General features: G+C 42.7%; 1 protein-coding gene across 2 annotated transcripts in view; it reads left to right on the top strand.

The window, feature by feature from the left end:
* The first annotated feature begins 6,758 nt into the window (after window positions 1–6,758).
* ALDH1L2 (aldehyde dehydrogenase 1 family member L2) overlaps window positions 6,759–26,586 on the top strand; it is a 60,278-nt gene continuing 40,450 nt past the window's right edge. The window contains exons 1-6 of one of the 2 annotated variants that reach the window (XM_003269956.3): window positions 6,759–6,822; window positions 17,185–17,329; window positions 19,545–19,779; window positions 21,456–21,621; window positions 23,650–23,751; window positions 24,946–25,035. In XM_003269956.3, coding sequence (XP_003270004.2) covers window positions 6,775–6,822; window positions 17,185–17,329; window positions 19,545–19,779; window positions 21,456–21,621; window positions 23,650–23,751; window positions 24,946–25,035 — 786 coding nt within the window. In that variant the 5' untranslated portion in view covers window positions 6,759–6,774. Of the gene's footprint in view, window positions 6,823–17,184; window positions 17,330–19,544; window positions 19,780–21,455; window positions 21,622–23,649; window positions 23,752–24,945; window positions 25,036–26,586 lie in introns of those variants that run through there. The other variant, XM_030821291.1, reaches the window with a different exon arrangement.

Raw genomic sequence — 26,586 nt, 5'->3', positions numbered from 1 at the left:
GCTAATTAAAAAAAAAATTAATAGATGCCAGGTCTCTCTATGCTGCCCAGGCTGGTGTCAAACTCCTAGCTTCAGGAAAGCCTCCCACCTCAGCTTCCCAAAGTGCTGAGATTACAGCTGTGAGCCACTGCACCCAACCTCTTTTTATGTTTTTAATGTCTGTGTGATCTGTACTACTGTCCAATTCTCTGTTGTTGCTATTTGTTATTTCTCTTTATTTTTTCTTTATTAATCTCACCAAACGTGTACCAATTTTATAAGCCTTTTCAAAGAACCAACTTTTGGTTTTGTGGATGTTTTTCATGATATATATTAATATGGCTCTGATGAGTGAAGAACACCAGGGCTCTTGTCTCACGCCGAATTGGATAAAACAACACGGAAACACGTGGAGTAGTTTTAAGGAGCGGAGACTTTAATAGGCAAGAAAGAAGGGAGAAAAAAGAAGAAGCTCCCCTGAACAGAGACAGAGGGAGGGGGGCGCTCCAAAGCCGTGAGAGGAAACCCTGAGTGCCGTGGAAATGTAACTGCTTATATGAGGAGGCTGGAGGAGATGGTACCTGATTTGTATAGGGCTCAGGGAATTGGTTTGAGCAGGCATGTCACTCGCATAGCCTGTGAAAAAAAACTGGTCCTCCCACCCTAGCCTTTTAATATGCAAATGCAGGGCACCATGATGTTCTACACACGTGGGGATATGTGGGGGTGGCCATGTTGCCAGGCACATGTGGGGGCAAGGGCAAGAGAGCAAAGGTGGGAATTGCCATGTTTGGGTGGACCTAGTTTCTAATGGCTGGCATTTGCATATCAAAGTTTGCCAGGCTGGCTCTAAGAGCTGGGGCTTTCCGTTTCTGGAGCTGCTTTAAAAGAGACAAAAACTTTCCAAGGACCCCTTTTCCTCTCTATCTGCCTAAAATAATTTCTTAATAACTCCTATAACATTATTACAGGTTTCCTAAAATGCCAAGATGAAATTAGACATGGAAGAGATTTATTAGTGGAAAACGGCGGTGAGGGGAAGTGAGGAGGCTGGGAGGGGAGGTTGGGAGAGCTATCAGGCCACAATACAGGTCTGACCTTTTGTGAAGGAAAGCAGGCTAAAGAAGAGGTTTAGACTGCTATGAAAGTCAAAGTTCAACAGGCCAATGAGGAGTCACCCTGTCAGAAGTGATCTGCATCTTCCCCGAAATGACCTACCATAGCATTTCTGCCACTCCCAGTCATTGGTTGGCAGCACCCATGAGAAGCATAGACTCAATGTGTATGCAGAGCTGGATGCAAGGAGCACAGCAGCTGAAGCCATCAGTTTTCACCCTGCAGCTGAAGATCTGTCAGTGAATATGCTCAAGGTTGCCACTATAATTTTGGGTCACAGGATAGTGCTTATACTGATGCAAACAAGATCCAAAAGGGATGCCTGGTTCAAAAGGTGGGAGGTTTTCTGCAAGTGAAAGGTGAGGAGAAACTTTAAAAAGTTTATTTTAGGCTCTTGATCCTCATTGTTATGATGCATCCTTGTAAATTTGTCCCAAGAAAACTTTATTAAAATTCATATATTTAACGAGATTAACCACAGGAAAAAAAGGAAATGAATATTAAAGTGACATTTACAGAAGTAAAAGACCTAATTATTTACCAGGGGCAAATTCCATACAGTATTCATATTACATATTTGTATCAAGTTTAATTCACTTAATTCATCATTAAAATTATTTACCAGAATTCAGTTCTTCGTTTACACATTGCTGGGCTGGTCCTCTCAAGTGTTTGTTTTTATCATAAAATTATTTTTGCTTAAACAATAATTAAGCATTAATAATTGTTTTAATTAACAATTGTTTAATACAAGGTCAAGAGTGCTTTAAAAAAGTGAGATTTAGGCCAGACTCTGGCTCACACCTGTAATCCCAACACTTTGAGAGGCCAAGGCGGGAGGATGGTTTGAGCCCAGGAGTTCAAGACCGGCCTGGGCAACATAGTGAGACCTTGTTGCCGGAGTGCAGTTACACTGTCTCGGCTCATCACAACTTCCATCTCCTGGGTTCAAGTGATTCTCCTGCCTCAGCCTCCTGAGTAGCTAGGAATACAGGCATGCACCACCACACCCGGCTAATTTTGTATTTTTATTAGAGACGGGGTTTCTCCATGTTGGTCAGGCTGGTCTCAAAATCGCGACCTCAGGTGTTCCTCCTACCTCTACCTTCCAAAGTGCTGGGATTACAGGTGTGAGCCACCGCACCCGGCCTCAAAATTTTTTAAAAAAATTAGGTGTGATGGTGCATACCTGTGGTCCCAGCTACTCAGGAGGTTGAGGCAGAAGGATCACTTGAGCCCATGAGATTGAGGCCACAGTGAGCCTTGTTTGTGCCACTGTACGCCAGTCTGGATGACAGCGCAAGAACCTGTCTAGAGAGAGAGAGAGAGAGAGAGACAGAGACAGAGAGAGAGAGAAAGAGAGAAATTTATTAAAAAAACATCTTTTTTTTTTTTTTTTAAAGTCAGTGTCTCTGCTCTGTCACTCGGCTGGAGTGCGGTGATGCAATCATAACTCACTGTGTCCTCAAACTCTTGGGCCCAAGTGATCTTCCTACTTCAGCCTCCCAAGTGCTCAGACTACAGGTGCATGCCACCATGCCTGGCTAATTGTTGTTGTGTTGTTTTTGTTTTAGCGATGGGGGTCTCCCCAAGGTCTTGAACTCTTGGCCTCAAGTGATCCTCCTGCCTGAGCTTCCCAAGTCACTGGGATTACAGTTGTGAGTCACTAGCCTAGCTCACATCACTCTTATATATGGTAAAACAGAATATTCAGCAGAGCAAAATTTAAAAATATAGAGAGAAACAGCAATGTTTCCAAATAGTCACTATGGCTACATGTTAATTTCAGTCAAAGAGCAACCAAACAAGAAGAGGGCATGGAAACCCATAGAATTTTGTTCTAAAATCCTCAAAGTTGACTGTGGAAGTAAAAATGTTCTACACACATTTTTAGAAGTTTATAAATTATATGACTTGCAATTTCATAAAATTCCGAGTGAACGTTGTGTCTAGGACAAAACAGATCCCTGATCAACGTATTATATTTGCACAAGGCCCCTAATGTCACAGATATTAGTCACTAAACAAAACATTTATCTATGGCAGAATGAGTAGATTCCAATTTAGGGCCAAGTGCAGTGGCTCACGCCTGTAATACTAGCACTCTGGGAGGTGGAGGTGGGCAGATCGCTTGAGGCCAGGAGTTCGAGACCAGACTGGGCAACATGGCAAAACCCTGTCTCTACAAAAAAAATACAAAAAAAATTAGCCGAGCATGGTGGTGCGTGCCTGGAATTCCAGCTACCCAGGAGGCTGATGTAGAAGGACCACCTGAGCCAGGGAAGGTCGAGGCTGCAGTGAGCTGTGATCCCACCACTGCATTCCAGGGACACCAAGTCTGAAAAAAAAAAAAGATTCCAATTTAGTATTCTGTAAACCCAAGACCATAGCCACTCTTACTATGCAAGCTTTACATAAAGCTCTAACTTTCTTTTTTTTTTTGAGACGGAGTCTTTCTCTGTCCCCCAGGCTGGAGTGCAGTGGCGCAATCTCGGCTCACTGCAAGCTCCGCCTCCCGGGTTCACGCCATTCTCCTGCCTCAGCCTCTCCGAGTAGCTGGGACTACAGGTGCCCACCCCCATGCCTGGCTAATTTTTTGTATTTTTAGTAGAGACGGGGTTTCACCGTGTTAGCCAGGATGGTCTCGATCTCCTGACCTCGCGATCCGCCCTCCTCGGCCTCCCAAAGTGCTGGGATTACAGGCTTGAGCCACCGCGCCCGGCCATAAAGCTCTAACTTTCATACAGAGTTTTGTGTGGGAATTCTTGGGTTTCAACTTGGCACATCATCTATGTACTTTCTAAAGTATGAAATTAATCCAGACACAGAAAGTTATTCAAATGATTGTATTTACAAAAATGGCACAAAGTGAATTAAATAGTCTACGCACATGCATATATATATTTGAACTCCATAAAACATTATTATTGTTGTTCTATACAATTAATATTAACTTAAATTTGCCCTCATATTAACCCTTTACATTACTATTCATTCTTTCATCTGAGTTTCCATCTAGGATTATTTTCTTTCCTACAAGCTTATCCAACAATTTTCTATTGTTGTTTGGATATTTGTGTATTTTCATGTATACACATATAAACATACAGTATTTTATTATATTAATTATAATAATATATTATTATTGTTCATGTGGTCAATGTTCACTTTTTTTTTCTTGAGACAGGGTCTCACCCTGTCACCCGGCTGGAGTGCAGTGGCACAACCACAGCTCACTGACACCTCACTCTCCCAGCTCAAGCAATCCTCCTTACTCAGCCTTCTAAGGAGCTGGGACTAGAGTCACGCGACCGTGCCTGGCTAATTTTTGTATAATTTTTGTATTTTTTTTTAGAAACAGTGTTTCACCATGTTGCTCAGGCTGGTCTTGAACTCTGCCCACCTCAGCCTCCCAAAGTGCTGGGAATACAAGCGTGAGCCAGCATGCCCAGTCCAATGTTCACTTTAAATTTGCTCACGTCTTTGCCTTTTTTGTTGGGCTTCTTGCATTTCTAGGTTTCCATGTGGGTAAATTTTTTTTTCCTGCTGGAAGGATACTCTTTCATATTTCCTTTATTGTCTGTCTACTGATGACAAATTCTCTCAAGTTTTTGTTTCTAAAAATGGCTTTGTTTTATCTCTATTTTTAAGGAGTATTTTTGCTGGGTATAGAAATAGATTGGCAGGGGTTGGTCTCTTTGTCAAACTCTGTAATTGCATCTGATCTAATTTCCAGTTATCAAGGAAACTACACTTTTGATTCTTCCAGGGAAAAAGTAAACACAATGAATATTTCATTATATTTGAGTGAACATAAATTCTACATTTCCTAAACTTGGGAATAGTAATATATAACTATGGAACCTCATTCAGAGAAAAAAAAAAAAACTCCTTGTGCACCCTTCTAGTATAACAGATCAGAATAAATAAAGTGAATATCAATATTTGGAAGTTTAAAAGAGCAAGAAGTCACAAAATGCAGTCAGGAAAGTGGGTTAAATTGGCAAGATGTAGTGTTCAAAGCAAAACCCTGGATGTTTGTTGCAATTCTCCAAGTTTTAATGATGGTTCTTTTTTGTCTCCTTACTCTCTTAAACACATTCATCTATTTCAACAAGTTTTTTTTTAACACGTTATTTTTTATTTTATTATTATTTGTTAAAGCTCTGGTTAGTGCTAGATACTGTAAATCCTGATTAATCAGACATGGACTTAGCCTGCAAGGAGCTTCCAACAGAGACGTTAATAGTTATACAAATACCAGTAGCAGATTGAGACAGCCGTAACAGATGCATAGACAAAGATTCTTTCCCCTTAAGAGGAGTGAACAATTATTTATGGAGAATAAGGAGACTAAGAGAGAAAAGAATCAGAAAAAAACGCCTCCAGGAGGCAGCATGTAAGCGGTACCTTTCAGAAAAGAAACGGTCGTGCCAAGATAATTACAAGTGACAGATGACAAGCTTTTCTGGGAAACACTGTCCAAGAAGGAATAGGCAAGAACTGCAGTCAAGCATAATTACATATGCAAAAGAGCAGTGAGAAATAAGAGAAAATTGCAAATTGCAGACGGCCCTCAATGCTGGGCTAAGAAGTCTGGCTTGAGATAAACGTCCAGCTAAAGCACGTCTGAGCGTTTTTTCCAGAGAGGTGAGAGAGAAGGGCATGTATCTATTAGGTTGATGCAAAAGTAATTGCGGCTTTGCCATTATTTTCGGTGGCAAAAACCGCAATTACCTTTGCACCTATTTATTTATTTATTTATTTATTTGTTTATTTATTTATTTTTGAGATAGAGTCTCGCTCGGTTGCCCAGGCTGAAGTGCAGTGGCATGATCTCAGCTCACTGCAACCTCCGCTTCCCTGGCTCAAGTGATGCTCGTGCTTCAGCCTCCCGAGTAGCTGGGACTGCAGGCATGTGACAACACGCCCGGCTAATTATTTTACTATTTTACTTTTATTTTATTTTTAGTAGAGACGGGATTTCACCATAGTGGCCAGGCTGGTCTCGAACTCCTGAGCTCAGGCCATCTTCCCTCCTCGGCCTCCCAAAGTACTGGGATTACAGGCGTCAGCCACCGCGCCCGGCCTACCATTCTACGAGGTAGGCATCAGGATCCCTACACAGCGAAGGCGCCCCCGCTACGTATCTGTCTACAGGCGTGCCTTTTACGGGCTATGCTATGGACAGCACTTGGAATGTCAGACTGACCACTAATAAGGTAGATCCGTATATACTGCTGCGGGGCAGTGGTAGGGGGTCCCACAGAAAGCACCTGGACCTTGGCTGGAATTGGCAGAAAGTCCAGGCAGCGGAGAGGCGCGGTCCCTGGGACTGGGCGCGCTCTTGGCACCAGGGTCAGGTCCCACAGGTTCCAGGAAGCCCGCGCGCTCCGCCGGGTCGCACCGGGTTGGCTGTCCGAACGCAGCCAGCTGGCGGGGCGGGGCCTTCCAGCTGGGGGCGGGGTCTTTCCAGCTAGGGGGCGGGGCCTTGCAGCTGGTAGGGTGGGGCGGGCCGCGGGCGGTGGGCCTTGGGTGGGGTGCGGACTAGCAATGGCCGAGAGCCGTGAGCCGCGAGCCAGGCAGTCCGGGGCGTCCAGGCTGCAGGCCGCGCCCAGGCTGCGTCGCCCGCCTGCCTCCCGCGCCGCCGCGTCGCCAGTGCGAGCGCTCCTCTCCAGCATGCTGCGGCGGGGCAGCCAGGCGCTCCGGCGCTTCTCCACTGGCCGGGTGAGTCCGGCCCGGGCGAGCGTCCCGGCTGTCACCCTGTACTGGTTTCCAGACTCCGGGGCGGGAGGCCTGGGCGGTGGCGCTGGGGATAAGCAGCGATGCTTAGACTTTGCTAAACACCAAGACAGCGTTTAAAACAAACAAACAAACAAAAACAGAGAGACCTCAGAGAAGGGCTTGGGGAGGGTCCCGGATGGGAATTGGCACGCAAGCCATTGTCTTCTGCCGGGAAGGGGCTGAGGTTGCAGTTTTTGGACGTGTCAAGTCTGGCTAGGATGGCAAGGTGGGAACAGTCACTTGGTAAGGAGGACAGAGTCTGCTTCCTTTCCTTTTTCACTTCAATCATGAGATCCCTGGTCAAGAGCTGGAGCCATATGGGACCGAGACTGTCTCCTGGAGGAGGGGAGTATCAAGTCAATAGGGTCCTCGTTAGCTGCCTGGGGGGTGTAAGCGCTCGAGACTGGCACGCAGGGCCTGTTCAGATAATGGCACTCAAAGCTGATGGCTGCAAGTTCAGTATTCCTGAGCTGAAATGCAGATGGCAAAATTTCTAGAATTGCCAGGCGCTACAGAGGCAGCCACGCTGGAACACTATTCTACTGTAGCACAAGAACCGAGCTCTGGCCCAGCCCCGCGCCTTGGAATTGCATCAGCTCCTCCAGAAATGGAACCGAGAGAGGACACGTTGCATTGTGGTGCTGCCTTCAGCACCCAGGGGGCCTCGGGACTGTTTAGGGAAGAGAGAGAGAGAGAGAGAGAGAGAGAGAGAGAGAGAGAGAGAAATAAAAACTGTCTTATGTATCGTATCTCTTTTATAGGAAGTACATAAAAGAATTTGCTTATCGATTCTTTTTCTCGGCCATGCCAAAGCCATATGTACATATGTATATATTCAGATGTAAAAAACTTGGAGGCAGAGAGGAGTCTTGAGTAGCACCAAAAACTGGCCCAAACTTGCATCAAAGGAAAAGCTTTCTGTATCCCAGACAACCCCAGATAATAAGAATTCGTTTTACTCTTTGCAACCAGTTCTAGTTACTTTGAGGTATATTCACCTTTTATAAAAGGAGGGGTGGGGGTGGGGAAGACCTGCTCTGCTCGGACTTTTGCCTGCTCTCCTGGACCCCTCATTAGCTTCCCCCACCACGTGGCACATGGGATCCCAGATGGATAGCACAGAAAGCAAGGGGCTGTGCCGAATGCCTGAGCCTGTTTTGTTAGCCTCCTCTGTCAACAACTTTCATTGACTTGTCTTTTTTGGAGAGCAGAAGGAAGTCTTGCAGAATGAAAAGATTTTGATAGTGGGGTTTGCATAAGATTTCAGTAATAAAAGGTAAACATCTCAGGTGGCAAATGGCATAAACAAAACTATGGATGTGGGGAAGAACTGGCGTGATCAGGGTCTGACTGTACGCAGGGGTGCATGTGGAAAAGCAGTGATACGCATGGCTGGGAAGAAGACAGTTTCCTCAATGGTCAAAAGGAAGCTACTGAGTGATGAATGAAAAATGTGGGATGTTTTATCCTGTAGAAAATATTCTGGACTGTGCTTTATAAGAATTATTCAAAATCAAACAGATACGTGGCTGGTGGAAATATAAAATGGTACAGCCACTTTGGAAAACTGTTTGGCAGTTTTATATGTAGTTAAACATATACCTATCACATGACCCCGGAATCACACTCCTAGGTATTTACTCAAAAGAAATGAAACCTTATTCGCCCGGATAAAAACCTGTTTATTGATGTTTATAGAGGCTTTATTCCTAATTGCCAAAAACTGGAAATAAATTGTCCTCAGCTGGTGACAGGATAAACAAGCTGTGGTATATCCATCCATACAATGGAATTCTACTCAGTTGGGGGAAAAAGGAATGAACTACTGATGCATACAACATGGATGGAACTCAAATATGTATGCCAAGTGTAAGAATCAGACTCAAAATGCTACATATTTTATGATTTCATTTATCTGACATTTTGGAAGAGTAAAACTATAGGGACAGAAAAAAGATCAGTGATGTCTGGAGCTGGAGATAGGAGGAAGGATTGATTATAAACAGGCATAAAGGAATTTGGGTGGTAATGGAACTGCTCTACGTCTTGATTGTGGTAGTGGTTATGTGACTGTGCGTTTGTTAAAACTCACAGCATGGTACACTGAAAAGGGTGCATTTTACTTATGCAAATTATCTTTTAATTTTTATTTTTTTGAGACAGAGTCTCACTTTGTCGCCCAGGCTGGAATGCAGTGGCACAATCCTGGCTCACTGCTACCTCTGCCTCCGGGGTTCAAGCGATTCTCCTGCCTCAGCCTTTTGAGTAGCTGGGATTACAGACGTGCACCACCATGCCCAGCTAATTTTTGTAGTTTTAGTAGAGACGGGGTTTTGCCATGTTGGCCAGGCTGGTCTCGAACTTCTGGCCTCAAGTGATCCTCCTGCCTCAACCTCCTAGAGTGTTGGGATTACAGGCATGAGCCACTGCGCCCAGCCTGATTATCCCTTTATCTTTAAAAACTGAAAAAATCAAACAATGCTTTTAAGTTTAGTATTAAAGCAGAATGAAGGATGAATAAAAATAAAGCTTTCAGAACCTAGCAAAATCCAAGGGGAAAATTAGTTTATAAAACTTCCTGATAGAATTCATTTTTCCATCCTCTGTCTTAAATAAAAGGACTTAGAAATACTTAATGATTTCAGCTTAGTGATGGCTGGATCTTTTTAGCTAAAACAACGGTTTGCTTTAAAACACTTTGTCGATGAGATATTATTGCCCACCTCTGATATCCTGCCTGGCTCACTGCTTCTTCTCCCCGTGGTAGGAGTTATTTAGCCCTCTATTCATTTGACATTCCTTTGTTTAGCTTTCTCTGCCAGTGTCTGGGTCAGGTCTGTCTGGTAGCTCTGGGTTTATAGCCTGGCTCCAGGTAACTTGAGGTTACCTTATGATCCAGTCCAAAGAGGTGGGACCCTTCCTTGCTCTTTGGAACCAAGTACCTGCTTTATTTCTCAGTTCTAGGAACCAGGTTCTTAACTTCTTTCATCATTGCCTGACCTCTGCTCTGGTGTCTTATCTGTTCATAGGATCTCCACATTCCACTTCAAACTGTATTTAATTGTCTGTTATACACTGAGGACTCTAAATCCTGAGGATATAATATTAATAGATGCATTAATAAATGCTTTACGTATACAATTGTCCCTTGTTGTCCCTTGTATTCATAGGGGATTGGTTTCAGGACCTCCCGTGGATATCAAAATCTGAAGATGTTCAAGTCCCTTATATAAAACGGGTAATATTTGTATATAACCTGTGCATATTCTCCTGTATACTTTAAATCATCCGTAGATAACTTATAATAATGAATACAAAGTAGATGCTATGTAAATAATTGTCCCACTGTATTGTTTATGGAATAATGACAAGAAAATTATACATGTCTAGTACAGATGCAATTTTTTCCAAATGTTTTCGATTCATGGTTGGTTGAATCCATGGATACAGAACCCACAAATACAGAGGGCGACTGTGTGCTTCTTTAATCCTCATGACATCTCAATGAAGTAGGTACTAGGTTGAGCATCCCAAATCTGAACATCTGAAATCTGACGTGCTTTAAAATCTGAACATTTTTGAGCACGGACATGACACTCAAACGTAAGGATAATTACAGCATTTTGGATTTCAGATTTTCAGATTTGGGATGCTCAAATGGTAAGTATAATGCAAACATTCCAAAATCTGAAAATATCCGAAATCTGAAACACTTCTGGTTCCAAGCATTTTGGATAAGGGATTCTCAACCTAGATTATTATGACCATTTTGCTGATAAGAAAACTGAGACCCAGAGAAGTGAACTAACTTTTTCAGACTCTCATAACCCAAAAGATAAAACAATAAACAAGAAAGAAATAGTCCAATTTTCAAGGAGTTCATAGATTAGTGGGACAGACTATTAAATCTATGTTTTTAGGAAAAGAGTAATAATACATAATACACTAACTAAAATGATATACCAAAAATGAAATATAAATGAGCAATAAAATATGAAAATACACTCAACCAAACTAGTAATCAGACAAATGCAATTTAGAACAAGATACCATTCTTCACTCATCAGGGTGGCGAAAAACATAAATTTGATGATATTGTGTGTTTAGCACTACTCTAGAGGTCAATTTCATGCTACATATTTAAATTAAATTTATGTTTAAAAACGATCCTGCAGTTTCACTTGTAGGTATCTGAGAAAAATACTTCTACATGGGCACAGGAAGCATGTACCACGATATTCATTGCCATGGTATTTGTAATAATGACATATTGAAAGCCGAAATGTTTCTCGATAGGGACATGAACAAATAAACTGAGATATAGCTACACTAAGGAATACTGTGCAACAATTTCAAAGAATGAATTATATGTACCAACGAGGAAAGTTGTGGAACATTACACATAATATTATTTCATTTGAATTGTTTTGGGAAATACAAAACAATACTTTTTGTACATATTTCCATGTTTTTAAATGCCTAGGAAAGGTCTGTAGAATTCACACCAAACTACAATAGTGTTTCCTCTGGGGAGTGAGGAGGGGATGCAGATTGGGAGTGATGGTCAAAAGAGACTGTAGTCTTATCTGTGATCTTTTCTTTTCATAAGGAGATTGTGTGTATATGTAATACGTATAATCAAAAATTAATTTTAAAAATTTTATACAGTTAAAATATAGTAACTGCTGTGCACGGAAATTCTGCCTTTCTAGTACTGAAGTCCGTTTCTGGACTTGAGCCCTTTGGACTGTCTCTCCCTTTACTCAAAGTCTTTGAAGTGTTCTGTGGTCACCAGCCTCGGCCCAGGAGCTCTCTCCAGCCTCCGAGTCCTGGGCATCCCCCTCTGGCATCACCTGCTCATAGGCCCCTGTATTGACATCCCTCCTTTTAAAATCTTTTATCCTTTTTATGATGAAAAAACAAAAGTTGGCCAGACATCCGAGAAAGGCCTCGCTAATATCTTCTTTATATAATGAGGCAATAGGAAAATCAAGTTGTACAAGTTTGCCATTTACGATGGTATCCTGAATCTTGGATGAATCTTGCAGATCTACCTCTATGTAAAGTGTAACTTGTTGCTTCTATTAGTATGAGAGTTTGTTATAATCGGTTGCAAGAGCTTTTACACTATTCCAAACTATATCCTGTGAATATGCTAAAGGTGGATTGCTAGGTCAGCGTTGATTTTCACGCTCTGCTCCATTCTCAACACAAGAGGTGTGTCTACCCGGAGCTAGTTCATGCCTCCAGAGTTGCCTAAGCAGTCTATTAGCATAGAAATTAGACTCTCCTGGTTTCAATTAACTCTCCTGCTTAAAGTGGCTCAGTGAATCTCATTGTCTTCACGATAAGGTCCAAATTATTTGACACAAAGCGTTCCATAATGTCTCTTGCTACGGTGTCACTTGTCACCACTCCCTAACTCCCAGTATTGGACACGCTGTGCACATGCATTTATCTCTTTGTAAATACTGCACCTTCCGCCTGGAACTTCCCAAGCCTCTCCCTTTTCTCTGCCAACTCCCAAGATGGATTCTCTAAGATTCAGCTAAGTAACTCCCTTCTGGAGAAGTCTTCTCCTCTCTTAACCAAACTGTGCTCTCCTATTCTAGCACTGTGTTACTATGTCTTAACTTGTGTGCCCCCCCCTACTAGTTGGTGGATTCCCGAGGACAGGGACCGCTTCTTTTTATCTTTAGTGTAGGGGTCGCAAAGAGAAATTCCCACAGAGGCCAAACAGGTAAAGCAAATGAAGGATTTGAGCTGGATGGAGGGCAAGACCATGTCTGGGGTAAAGGGGCCACCACTGCTCAGCACTAGCTGACTGTTGCTATACGGCGCCATAGACCAGGGTTGACAAACCTCCTGAGTTTTTTTGATTTTTGTTTTTTGAGACGGAGTCTTGCTCTGTCGCCCAGGCTGGAGTGCAATGGCACGATCTCAGCTCACAGCAACTTCTGCCTCCCAGGTTCAAGCGATCCTCCTGCCTCAACCTCCTGAGTAGCTGGGAATACAGGCACACGCCACCATGCCCAGCTAATTTTTTTGTAATTTTCATAAAGATGGGGTTTCACCATGTTGGCCAGGCTAGTCTTGAACTCCTGACCTCAGGTGATCGGCGCCCAGCCAAACCTCTTGAGTTTTAAAGACAAGTTAGAAATTGTGCCTTCTGAGGTGAAACCTCCTAAAAATCTTAACAGAGTCCTCTTAAAAATGCTTTGTGGGCCAAATAAAACCCCCCCGCCAGGCCAGTAATGTGCCACCTCTACCATGCACTATGCCCAGAGCGTGGCAAAGCCTGAAAACATGCTTGTTGGATGAGTCTTGCGCAGAGTCAGGCACAGTTTGGGGTACTGTGTGCCAGATGCTCCATGAAGTGTTAGGCACCTCAGGGTCTCAGGAAAATGTATTTTGTTTTATTCTTTTGTGTGAAGGTCCTCTGTGTGAAACTGCCAATTCTTACTTGGATAGCTTTGGCCTTACTTTATACCCTGCCCAGATGGTTCCATTAGCATCTGGCCAAAGGGCTTCAGATCAGGGCAGACCCTTCGCACTGTGCCTTGAAGTTTTCTATGGAAAGCTATGTGTACCTTTTTTTTTTTTTTTTTTTAATTCTTGGAGCATAGTCAGGGTCTATATTAACTTGCTTCCTGAAGAATTCCACCAGAGGGTGGATAGCCTGGGAATGCATTATTTGACAATTTGAAGAGCAAAGGCTCTGCTCCCTGCAAAAGTCTCCTCTAGTGCAGAATGCTCTCTCTAAAGAAACAAGGCCGGGCATGGTGGCTCACGCCTGTAATCCTAGCACTTTGGGATGCCGAGGCGGGTGGATTGCCTGAGCTCAGGAATTTGAGACCAGCCTGGGCAACACGGTGAAACCCCACTTCTACTAAAATATAAAAAAAAAATTAGCTGGGCATGACGGCGTGCGCCTGTAATCCCAGTTACTTGGGAGGCTGAGGCAGGAGAATTGCTTGAACCCGGAAGGCGGAAGTTGCAGGGAGCCGAGGTCGCGCCATTGCACTACTCCAGCCTAGGCGACACAGTAAGACTCTGTCTCAAAAAAAAAAAAAAAAAAGAAAAAAGAAACAAGATTATAGAACTTATCATCCAGATTTGGAAATGACTGTGTGTCATTTTATGCCCTTTCTCACTAATGCAACAGACACCTATGGTGAGAGCCGGTTAAAGAATGGTGCTGTCTCCCACGTCACTTCCACCGTGGCATTTCCTTAAACAGGCTGATGGAACTATTCCCAATTGACCTGTCAAACTGTTGCTATGTTTTTCTTTTTCTAAAGTAGGAGGGGAACTTTCAGCATAGGAAAGCCTTAGAAACACATCTGCTAAAGTGAGATAGATCCAGGTTTGAATCCTGCCCTGGATCCTTATTAGCTCTGCCCTTAGGCAGGTTACTTAACTTTTCGGACTCCTTTGTTTTCTCATTTGCAAAATGGGTCACTGGGGGGATTAAAGATGTATAATAAGCATTTGAGAAATACTTTTTGAATTAATGAAAAGGGCTCAACATAGTGTTTGGCTCATGGTATATTTCCAATAGGAGATATCTATTATCAGTATTTTTATGCACCTAGGTATTGCTTATGGTATGATAATAATAATAGGTAACATTTACTGAGCATTTACTATTGCCATGCACTGTGCTAATGCATTACACACTTTATCCCATTGAATCCTTATAACAACCTTATGAGATAGGTACTATTACTATTCTGATTTTAATTGAAGATGGAAAATAAAGCCCAGTTCAAGACTGCACAGCTGGTGTATGAAAAAACAATAAGCATTAGGATAATAAACAGAGTTGGAATCTCAGGGCTGCCTCTTAGCTATTTGACTCCTGGCTACTTAACCTCTCTGTGCTTTAATGTCTTTATCCATAAAGTGGGTTAATAATGCCTGTCTCCAGGAGTCATTGTGCAATCAAATGAGATAATAATGTGAAATACTTGGCCCATACTAGGGTCTCATTAAAATGTTTGCTCTTATTTCCACCCTTTCTTCCTGACCGAAACTCCCCAGGGCAGAATCTTGTTCTTGCGGGCAGACATACCACTCTCCACAGAGCAGAGATTCTCAGACTTCCATGTGCTTCTGAGTCACTGAAGAGTTTGTTAAAATGCAGCTTCCTGGGCTTAAGATTCTGACTCAGTAGATCTGAAGTAGGGCCCAGGAATCCACATTTTAAACATATTCTCCCAGTTACCTTTGCCAACACAGGCAGGCACCACACCTGGAGAAATAAGACTGAAGTAAAATAGCCTGTAATCCTGGCACTTTGGGAGGCCAAGGCAGGTGGATCACCTGAGGTCAGGAGTTTGAGACCAGCCTGGCCAACATGGTGAAACCCTGTCTCTACTAAAAATACAAAAATTAGCTGGGCGTGGTGGTGTGTGCCTGTAATCCCAGCTACTTGGGAGGCTGAAGCACGAGATTCACTTGATCCTGGGAGGCGGAGGCTGCAGTGAGCCGAGATTGTGCCACTTCACTCCAGCCTGGGTGACCATGGAGTGAAACCCTGTCTCAAAATAAATAAATAAAGTAAAATATCTCAGTCCAATTTTCTGGAATCTTGCTAACTCATTATAAACATATTTATAGTCATGAAATCTGAAAACTTCTCAGTGTTAGAAACTCACCTTTATAGCTTCAGCTTCAGCTTCAGGGTAAAGCTCAGAAAGTGTTTCAATGAATGTAGTGTTTCCAAAGATACTGACAGGGTTTCTTTTTTTTGGGGGCGGGGGACGGAGTTTCACTCTTGTTGCCCAGGCTGGAGTGCAATGGCGCGATCTCAGCTCACTGCAACCTCTACCTCCCGGGTTCAAGCAATTTTCCTACCTCAGCCTCCTGAGTAGCTGGGATTACAGATGCCTGCTGCCATATCCGGCTAATTTTTGTATTTTTAGTAGAGACAGGGTTTCTCCATGTTGGTCAGGCTGGTCTCGAACTCCCGACCTCAGGTGATTCACCAGACTCAGCCTCCCAAAGTGCTGGGATTATAGGTGTGAGCCACCGCGCCCGGCTGACATGGTTTCTTTAAATACTGTCTTTCTCAGAGAGGATTGAATCTGGAATTGAACTCCAAATAACCAGACGACAGCTGAGCAGCACATTACATTTGAGTCATCTCAGTCTCTTGGCTCTTGTGTGTTTTAAAAGTAGTATTTTAGATGTCTTGAATATCTGGCATTGGTAATGGTAAGTGGTAAAGCCAAAATTTTTGTAAGGTGGCAAACATGTAGATTCTATTTCAAGCAACAGCATTAGTTATAGGATTTGAAGATAGCATATAGGACATTTTGATTTTCTTGAGAAGAGGAAATTAAATGGTCAGCCATGCATTATCTGCAGGTGAATTTGCTGTTGTTACAGAGTTAATCTGTTTGCAAGTATTTGTTGAAGCTTAATTAGGTTCTTTGGGGATAGAAAGTTTGGCTGACCCTAGGATTTTTTTTTTTTAATTAGTTAAAACTTTGTTTTATTATCTGCTCAATTACAGGGAAGTTGTGATCTGGTATCCTTATTAAGTTCATGCCTAAAAACAGGATGTTATATATGCCTCTAATAAAGTGGGAAATAAGGGAAAATTAAATTTCTTCATAAACAGATGTTCTCAGTGAGGCTTTACTAATTGAGAATTCCTTGCCAGAACATTAGCGAATCCCATTTAGATTGCAGGGAGATAAACATCCTAAGTTCAGATCCCGTGGAGCCACATGCTAACATGGAAGAATGTAAGGTAGAGAGAGTTCTGTGGAGGCATTGCCAAGAGAGAAGCTCATAGGAAGTCATGACCCTCTGATTACCCTCTTTCTTTCTTTCTTTTTTTTTTTTGAGACAGAGTCTTGCTCTGTCACTCAGGCTGGAGTGCTGTGGTGCGATCTCGGCTCACTGCAACCTCTGCCTCCCGGGTTCAAGAGATTCTCCTGCCTCAGCCTCCTGAGTAGCTGAGATTACAGGTGTGTGCCAGCACGTCTGGCTAATTTTTGTATTTTTAGTAGAGACAGGGTTTTGCCATGTTGGCTAGGCTGGTTTCCAACTCCTGACCTCAGGTGATCCACCTGCCTTGGCCTCCCAAAGTGGTGGGATTACAGGCATGAGCCACCTGCCCGGCCAAGGATAGGTTTCTTACATACATACACTGAGTAGTGGTGAAGTCTGGGCTTTTGGTGTACCTGATACCCAAAGAGTGAACATCGTACCCAATAGCTATTTTTTTAACCCTCACCCTCATCCAGTGTCTTCTATCCATGCTTATGTCTTCATCATTGAATTGTTTCACAGGTTTACTTCAAAAACAAGCTGAAGTTGGCACTAATTGGCCAGAGCCTCTTTGGACAAGAAGTCTATAGCCACCTCCGCAAAGAGGGCCACCGAGTAGTAGGGGTGTTCACAGTTCCAGACAAGGATGGAAAAGCTGACCCTCTGGGTGAGTGCATCTTGGGATGACTGGGTCAAGAATTCTCAGGTCCGGGTTGGCTATCAGCTGGTGTGGCAACTCTGTGTTCATCACAATACACGCTCCTTCTATTTGTTGTTTTGCCCTTACCAATGCTGGACTTCCATCTCATGGTCCAAGGTAGCTGCCTCAGCCCCTACTATCACACTGGCATTCCAGCAAGCAGGAAGGAAAAGAGTGGGAATCAGGGAAAAGCTTTTTATTAAGGGCATAATCCAGAGTTCTACATGTTACTCCCACTTGTATCCCATTGGCCAGAACTTAGTCACAGGCCACATCTATTTGCAAGAGTGGCTGAGAAATACAGATTTGATTTGGGGTGGCTATGCGTTCGGCTAAACTAGGGGAATCCATTGCTAAAGGATGAAGGGGGACAACTAGCAGTCTCTGCCGTATACCTGGACTTCAGAAGGATTGCAAGCATGTGACTTCTAGACTTCCTTTCAGAATGAATCCTGGGAAATGAACTCTTCCTTGGTGCCTGGTCCCAGGGTCAGGACCCCCTTTCCATTGGTCATGGCCATTTGGGCTCATGGCTTAACTCAGAAAAACTACCAACCTCACTTATAGAGTAACTGTATGAGGAAGTGGGTACAGCATGTGGGTAACAGCATATGTTCTGGAATCAAGGAATGAATTCTGATTCTGCCACTTACTAGCTGTATGACCTTGGGCAAGTTACTTAATCTTACTAAGCCTCAATTCAGCGGTAGCTACCTCACGTGGCTGCTATGAGGATTAAATTAGATTAAGTGCTCACACTATGCCTGGTTCATAATAAGGAAGCATTAATGACAGTGGTTGAGTATTCTCGTTAGAATAGTCAACTAGGACAGCCAAAAATAGCTCTGGGGCAGCCAAAAACTGAAACGGAAGCCCAACACCTGGATGTCTCAGCCTCTCTCAGCAGAGTACTTCTTTTTTTTCTTTTTTTTTTTGAGACAGAGTCTAACTCTGTTGCCCAGGCTGGAGTGCAGTGGCACGATCTCGGCTCACTGCAACTTCCACCTCCTGGGTTCAAGCAATTCTCCTGCCTCAGCCTCCCAAGTAGCTGGGCTTACAGGCACCCACCACCACACCCGGCTAATTTTTGTATTTTTAGTAGAGACATGGTTTCACCATGTTGGCCAGGCTGGTCTTGAACTCCTGCTCTCAGGTGATCCACCCACCTTGGCCTCCCAAAGTGCTGGGATTACAGGTGTGAGCCACTGTGCCTGACTGATTTTTTAAATATATACTACTCCGGAGGCTGAGGCAGGAGAATCACGTGAACCCGGGAGGCGGAGCTTGCAGTGAGCTGAGATAGTGCCACTACAGTCCGGCCTGGGCGAAAGAGCGAGACTCCGTCTCAAAAAAAAAAAAAAACTATATATATATATATATATACTACTTATATATAAAACTGTATACTTAAATATATATATAAATACTTAAGATATAAGGCACACAGTAAAAATGACATTTCATTATGAAAAAAATAGGCTTGTGCTGTTTGCACTTTGGTGGGCCATTCCATTTTCATATGGCATTAGGATGGAGCCATTTGTTTGGGAGGGGACAGCGCTCTTCTCAGGAAGGAGATTCTGGTCTGTTTAGGGAGGCCAAGCCCTTAGCAGGAGCCGAGCATGTATTCTCCTTGGCCTCTCACCTTTGTTAATTTGTTTGGTGAATTTGGGAGAAGGAAGTAGAAAAGCTCAGCTCAGCACTTATTCATCTTTTGGGATCTGCCTGTTTGGCAGGGAGAATGTGTTCTGGTCTACAATTTGTTCTGTATAGGGAGGGAAGAGATTCATGGCTTTCCAACTGTGCCAGAGGTGAGTATGTTAAATTGGTGGGTGAAGTATTGGCACATGCCTCCAAATCTAAAGCTATGTTCTTCAAATGTTGTATCAGTAATAAAGGTACCATTTTTGATCTAAAAAAGAAAAAGCTTTCATTAAAATCTTAAAATATCATCTAGCCAAAAACTTTCTAGTTCTAATTTATTATGCCTTAAGTATATAGATATGTATCACCTTAGTGTGATCCAATTACAACAGGTGAAATTCTAGTCACAATCTAAATTGTTCTTCACCATGTTTTATTTGTAAATATGTCATGAAACTGTAAAATTACAATATGTGAATTCATAGTGATGTAAAATTACGGCTAACTTCTAAAAAACAATCTTCTTTTTTATGCTCAGCTTTGGCTGCAGAGAAAGATGGGACCCCTGTGTTCAAGCCTCCTAAATGGAGGGTCAAGGGCAAGACCATCAAAGAGGTGGCAGAAGCCTACAGATCCGTGGGTGCAGAGCTAAATGTGCTCCCTTTCTGCACTCAGTTCATTCCCATGGATATAATTGATAGTCCAAAGCATGGCTCTATCATTTATCACCCATCCATCCTGCCCAGGCACAGAGGAGCCTCTGCTATCAATTGGTGAGATTTTTTCTTTTTACTTTTTTTTTTGAGATGGGGTCTTGCTATGTTGCCCAGTCTGGGTTCAAACTCCTGGCCTCAAATGATCCTCCTGCCTCAGCCTCCCAAGTAGGTGAGATTTCAGGAGTGTGCCAGAACACCCAGTGAGACTTTTCTAATTACAGAGAGGGTGAGTGTATTTCAATTGCCTATATTCTTTCTGTTTTTTACCTAGGTGATCAAGACAAGAAACTAGGCATGCTTGAACAATTGTGAGGTCCCGATTGGTTACTACTGTTGCATGAACTCCCCTGAGATCTAGACATACAGCGTGAACCAGGACAGCATTTACCAAGAATAGCCTATGGAGTACTAGCTCCATTGACTGTTACTAGGTATTCAGCAAACAAAGGTTTTATGGTCAGTAAGTTTGGTTTATGCTGGATTTTTAATTGCAGGATTCATTTGAGCTATTAATACAGGCTTTAATGTCAGTATCATAATCCCCTAGAGGGAGTCTGAATATACAATGTTCCCAAACTTATTTGACCACAGAACTTTTTTTTTGCATAGAGCATCTCAAGTACATTTCAGGAAATGCTGAATTACTTGAAATAACCATCAAGTAATTACTTGAAATGATGAAACGATCATCTTCATTGTCCATCTTCCCCATTCAACTCTAAGCTTCTTAAGGAAAGGGACTTTGCACAACATTTGTATTGCTATTTTCCAGTGTCAGGAACAGTGGCTGGTACATTGTAGGTACCTAATACCATAGGGACACAACACTGTGGGTTGAGGTGGGCCTTCCTACCCTTTCTGCCTTCTCTCCTTTACCTGCACACCTTCCTAATATTCCTGTGTCAAGTCGTTGGAATAAGCTGGAAGCCTACACTTGGTTTAAATGTGATGAAAAATATTAATTGTATTTAAACTTTGGTTACATGGATTGATTTCTTTTTGGCTCTTATAAATAACACACTATTATTTAGTAGATATATTTGCACTTAGACTTGTACTTTTTCTCACTTTACACTGTTTCCACATGCAGAATCATTGGATCAAAGCATATGAATATTTTCAAGGATCTTGATAACAATGCCAGTCAATTTCTTAGTATTTCTGAAGAGTTAGTGATTGATGGGTTGATTTAGGTCTTGATTTATAGCTCAAAAGAAAAAATATTTACATTATTACATGGCTGACCTACCATCATAATCCCTCTCTATTAGCTTGAATTAATAACCAGCTCTGTCCTTCACATTAGCTTCATATTCTGTCCTTCACAGAGTATCCTATCTTTTGTTCTTATTCTGCCTAATACAGGGTCAAATACGATGTAGGAATCGGACCCAGGTGGGCAAATTACTTGATCTTGAAGTAGAAAGCTGATCCCTGGGAGTCAATGAGTGGTAGTAACGACAGACTCCAATGCCTTTTTGAATTCACTGCAAGTCATTACTATACATTAACAAGACAGACAAGATATGAGGGTGTATTATATAAAATAGCAGTACTATTAGGCACTGCTTTTTATGAGCCCTGACATCTCCCAGTTCTACTGTTAATTTCTCATGGTAGCTTCATTCATTGTCTACTTTTCCATTATAACTATCTTATACTTTAATATCCCTAATTCATCACTTTATGATACAGTTAACCAACATTTTAAATTGAAATTCTTCTTTTCACAGGACTCTAATTATGGGAGATAAGAAAGCTGGGTTTTCTGTTTTCTGGGCTGATGATGGCTTGGATACAGGACCCATCCTTCTTCAGAGATCATGTGATGTTGAACCCAATGATACAGTGGATGCACTTTATAATCGGTTTCTTTTTCCTGAAGGAATCAAGGCCATGGTTAGTATATTTTGCCACCCAGAATTTAGTAAACCTTTAAAGTTTTGAAAATATTTTTTCTTTTATTAAGAAATTATCCATATGAATTTTCACCAAAAATATAAAGTTTAAAAACAAAATTCGATTTTTTTTAAACTAATGGGATGGTATATTTAGGATGGAACTCTGAACTTTTCACTTTCTTAGTTGACTTGTTTTTCTGAGAGCAGTGATCCAATGGATGCAGTAGCATTTAAACTGCTCCATCCTTTTGCCACATACTTGAATCTTCAACTCTGCCTATAATGATTCATTGTAAAGAAGTATATAGAATCTTAAGAAATTTTGCTACGTAATTTGTTGTGGAAATTTAAAAGTACTTTAAATTAGCCTCTGTAACAGGGTGAAATTTGGTGTTGCTGTATTTATCTAGAGGTACTCTGGGGTAAAAAAAAAAAATCCCAAAACATATATACCATCAAATAAAAATATTGCAATATTAGCCTACACAAACAGTGAAAGCTCCAGCTGATAATTTTGATGTCATTTAATTTTTTTTCAGAGCCAGTGTGAGAGAATTAGCAAGATTATATACAGTAGTAGCCATTGATTTAGGAGAGAGGAGAGCAATGCTTTGCTTGTATCATTTAATGATTACGAGAGTGGGGCTTTGATGTCAGAAAGACCTAAGCTCAAGTTTCCATTCTACCTCTTCTTTGTTGTATGACCACAGGGAAGTCACTTAGCCTCTGTAGCTTTGGTTTCTTCATCTACACAGCATGCATAATACCACCTGACTTGTAGGGCGGTTGTGGAAATTAAGTGACATTATTTGTGTAAAGCAGCTGGCCCACGGTAGGTGCTCATAAAATGATCATTACAATCAACATAGCATTATGTGTGTTCAGTGACATTTGCTGAAGCCCGGATTCTAGACCTAGTTATAGCCTAGATGGAGGCGGGTGGAATGAGCTGTAAACTTGGCTCTGTTCCCCTGTGGTTCCCTCCATGTGCTCTTGGGTGGGTTGGTCAGCAGCTGTGAGTCCTTAGAGAGAAATCTGAGAACTTGAACTCACGTGGGCCTCGCAGTGAAAAATGGGAGGCTCTCAACTCAAGGCAAACATAAATATGACAGAGAAGAAAATGCAGGACACCTCCCAAAGGCAATCAAGCTCATGGATAGATTTTAACTTTTTTTATTCCAGGTCTCCTAAACTAGAAAGCAAGTTGAATTCATTAAATACAATAAGGTATCATTTTTTAGAATCATCATGATGAGTAAAATAACTCACAAAGACTTATTTTATCATTATATTCCTATCATTTCCAGCGAATCACCAAGAGAGGTGGCAGTTTGTTTAAACAAGGGAGTCATTTTTGGGAGTCCAGACTTTGACTGGCAATAGATAGACCTGGATACAAATCCTGTTTCTGATACTTACAAGCTCTCTCTGTGATCTTGAGCCAATTGCTTAGTTCTTTTTCTTTTTTTTTTTTTTTTTGAGACAGAGTCTCGCTCTGTCGCCCAGGCTGGAGTGTAGTGGCGCGATCTCGGCTCACTGCAAGCTCTGCCTCCTGGGTTCACGCCATTCTCCTGCCTCAGCCTCCCGAGTAGCTGGGACTACAGGCACCCAGCACCACGCCTGGCTAATTTTTTGTATTTTCAGTAGAGACGGGGTTTCACCGTGGCCTCAATCTCCTGACCTCGTGATCCACCTGCTTCGGCCTCCCAAAATGCTGGGATTACAGGCGTGAGCCACCGCGCCCGGCCTTGCTTAGCTCTTTTTTCTGTCAGTTTCCTCAGGTGTAAAACAGGAATAACAATATACACCTTGCAGGATTCGTGTTATGTTTTCAAGGGTTATTTTACATAAAGTAGCTACCACACTGCTTGTCAGGATGGACCTGAAGAAATGGTAGTTATCATCATACTCCTGACTCTCTGAACAGGTTTATAGGTAGGAATTCTGTTATGCAGAAACTTTAGTCAAATAGACCATGCCATTGTTGATCACTGGGCTGTAACACAGGTGATGTCTTTGGCCTTAGGTAGAAGCTGTCCAACTCATAGCTGACGGAAAAGCTCCTCGTATACCCCAGCCAGAAGAAGGGGCAACATACGAAGGTATCCAGAAAAAGGAAAATGCTGAGGTATTTATATCAACTCAATAACACATCTCAGAGTTCATGGCCCTCTATCCTTCAGTAGTTCCCCACGTACTATGATCTTGCCAAAAGGTAAGCCAGCCTGCCCTAGCCCTACCTGTTAGAGTAGACAGGTAGCCAGACATACGCAGGAGAGGGGAGTCCCCTAAAGAAAGTAAGTCTGGGAAGACTCCTGTCTGGGAGACCACTCAAAATTTACATATTACTAGTATCTCTAATGCTGGAGTGGGTGGGCACTTAGTCAAATGTGCATAGAAAGGAGATACTATGCAAACAAACAAACAAGCAAATAAAAAATGCCCAGAAATGCCTCTGCAGTCTGCCCAACAATCCTTGGCTCTGCAGTTAAAATGTCAAAATATCGCTAGCTGCATGCTAATGAAAAGGGCAAAGGGGATATTCCTCAAAACATCTGGCATGCTAGGTGCACTGGGCACAGTGGCTCATGCCTGTAATCCCAGCACTTTGGGAGGCTGAGGCAGGAGGATCACTTGAGGCCAGGCGTACGAGACCAGACTGGCCAACACAGTGAGACCCCTGTCTCAAAAAACAAAAAACAAAAACCTGGAGCCATAAGTACAGCTTGGGGCAGAGAAAGAAATTCCAAAAAATACACAGATGCAGTAGGTATAGATTTGGCCACTATACAACCTTCCTGCGGTGACGATAGTAAACAACACAGGCATCAGGTAATATTCATATCTAACACCAACCTACACATACACACCAACTAATAATATGGAGGGTCCCATAAACCTGAGACAAAATCTAGGTGCAGACAAAGCAGAGAGCTAAGACAGACACAAACTAGACAAAAAAAAAAAAAAAAAAAAAGAGGCAGAGACTTAACAGAGGTGGGAACTTCAAAAAAAAGTTCAACCTAACAAAAACCCAACATAAAACTCTCCAACAGCTACTGGCCTCCTCCCCTCAACAGCCCGCTCTACTTCATCTTTACAAAGCATACTGTCCCTCTGCTTTTTATTTTCCTTTGATAAAGTCTCTTTTTTACTAAATCAGCCACCTGACAAAATGCTTACTCTAAATAAAACTAAGAAGCAAAAATTCCTTTACTTCCCAATAACATACTCGTTTCTGCCTCTGATGACAAGAAGCGTTTTTATTGCCTTTGAGGTTCACAGCCATAGGAGGCTCAGCCTGTGTTTTGTGCCTTCCTAGATTTCTTGGGACCAGTCTGCCGAAGTTTTACATAACTGGATTCGAGGTCATGATAAAGTCCCTGGAGCTTGGACAGAGATAAATGGACAGGTATGTTTTAGGGACCACTCCCCCGACTCCCCTCCCCGATTATTACCTTTGTAAGAGATATTACAGATAAATCTGGGCTTCCCATGGTTCTTCCTTGGTCATGAGGCAGGTCTGTGATTCACTCTCCCCTTTACTCAGCATGTATTGAGCATTTATTGTGCAGCAGACACTAAATCCAGCGCCTGATCTAAGGAGCCTGCAGTTTTATGGGGAGTGCAGAGAAGTGAATAAACACTCTCAGTGCAGTAAGATAAAGGCTATCATGGAGGCTGAGACTCAGGCATATTAGGAAAGGCTTCCTAGAAAAGCTCACTGCTTTGCTCGAGAAGAGTTAACCAGGTTGAGAGCAAGATAAGTAGGTGAAGCCCCAGAGATAAGACTCCAGCACCTGGTCAAGGACTTGCAAAAGGAGTTCAGTGAAGCCAGGGTCTGGACTGTGAGGACAGGCATGGGGAGAGCTGAGGTGGGAGAGGCGGGCAGGGCCTGAAGGGTCTTCTATCCATGGGTAATTGACTCAGCCCAGGCTCTCAGGTTTCACCTCTTCCGGGAGGTTTCCTGCTCTCACATGCCCAGCCTGGCAGGGTCTGATGGCCCTTCTCTGGGTTCCAGCAACACTCTGCCTACCTCTGGCATTGCACATCATATATTGTGAGGGTCTCTTTATTCCCCCCAACACTAGACTGTGAACTCTTTAGGGGCAAGGGCTTCATGTGATTGTCTTGATAATCTCAGCAGTTAAGCAGGAGTCCAGGTACATACTAAGTGCCAATAAAAATCCATGGGCTTGATGGGCGACCAAGGGAGGGAGTTTAATTTAATGGTTAAGAGTGCACGATCTGAAGCCAGAATGCTTCTGTGAAAATTTACTGTGTAACCTCGGGCAGGTTTCTTAACCATTGGGTGCCTTGGTTTCCTCATTGGAAAGTGGGACTCATAATTCTGCCTCCCTGAGGTTATGGATAATTGTGAAGATTAAATGAGTTGGCTGGCCATGGTGGATCACACCTGTAATCCCAGCACTTTGAGAGGCCGAGGTGGGAGGATCACCCGAGGTCAGGGGTTCGAGATCAGCCTGGCCAACGTGGCAAAACCCTGTCTCTACTAAAAATAGAGTGTGGTGGTATGCACCTGCAATCTCAGCTACTTGGGAGGCTGAGGCAGGAGAATCACTTGAACCCAGGAGGCAGAGGTTGCAGTGAGATCACACCACTGCACTCCAGCCTGGGTGACAGAGCGAGTCTGTCTCAAAAAAAAAAAAAAAAAAAAAAAAAGAATTAATACATGTTAACTCATTTAAGTACTTAGCCCTGGGCCTAGAGTAAGTATTCAACAAACCATTATAACATAATCATAATAGTGCTCCGTAAACGATAACTGATCATCCTAGAATTGCAATAATAACTCGGTCAGCGTCAGTCTCTTGGCTACTGTCTGGATCCAGTCCTTTTTCCATGAACGGACTCACAAAGCACCCTGTGCTTCTCATCACTTGTCACCCTGCACTGTAATAGTCTCGTGACCACTGTGCATTGCCCATCACTGATGCCCACC

Source organism: Nomascus leucogenys, chromosome 10 (genome assembly GCF_006542625.1).
Source record: "Nomascus leucogenys isolate Asia chromosome 10, Asia_NLE_v1, whole genome shotgun sequence".
In the NCBI taxonomy this organism is placed as follows: domain Eukaryota; kingdom Metazoa; phylum Chordata; class Mammalia; order Primates; family Hylobatidae; genus Nomascus; species Nomascus leucogenys.
This window is presented reverse-complemented; position numbering and strand designations above follow the sequence as displayed.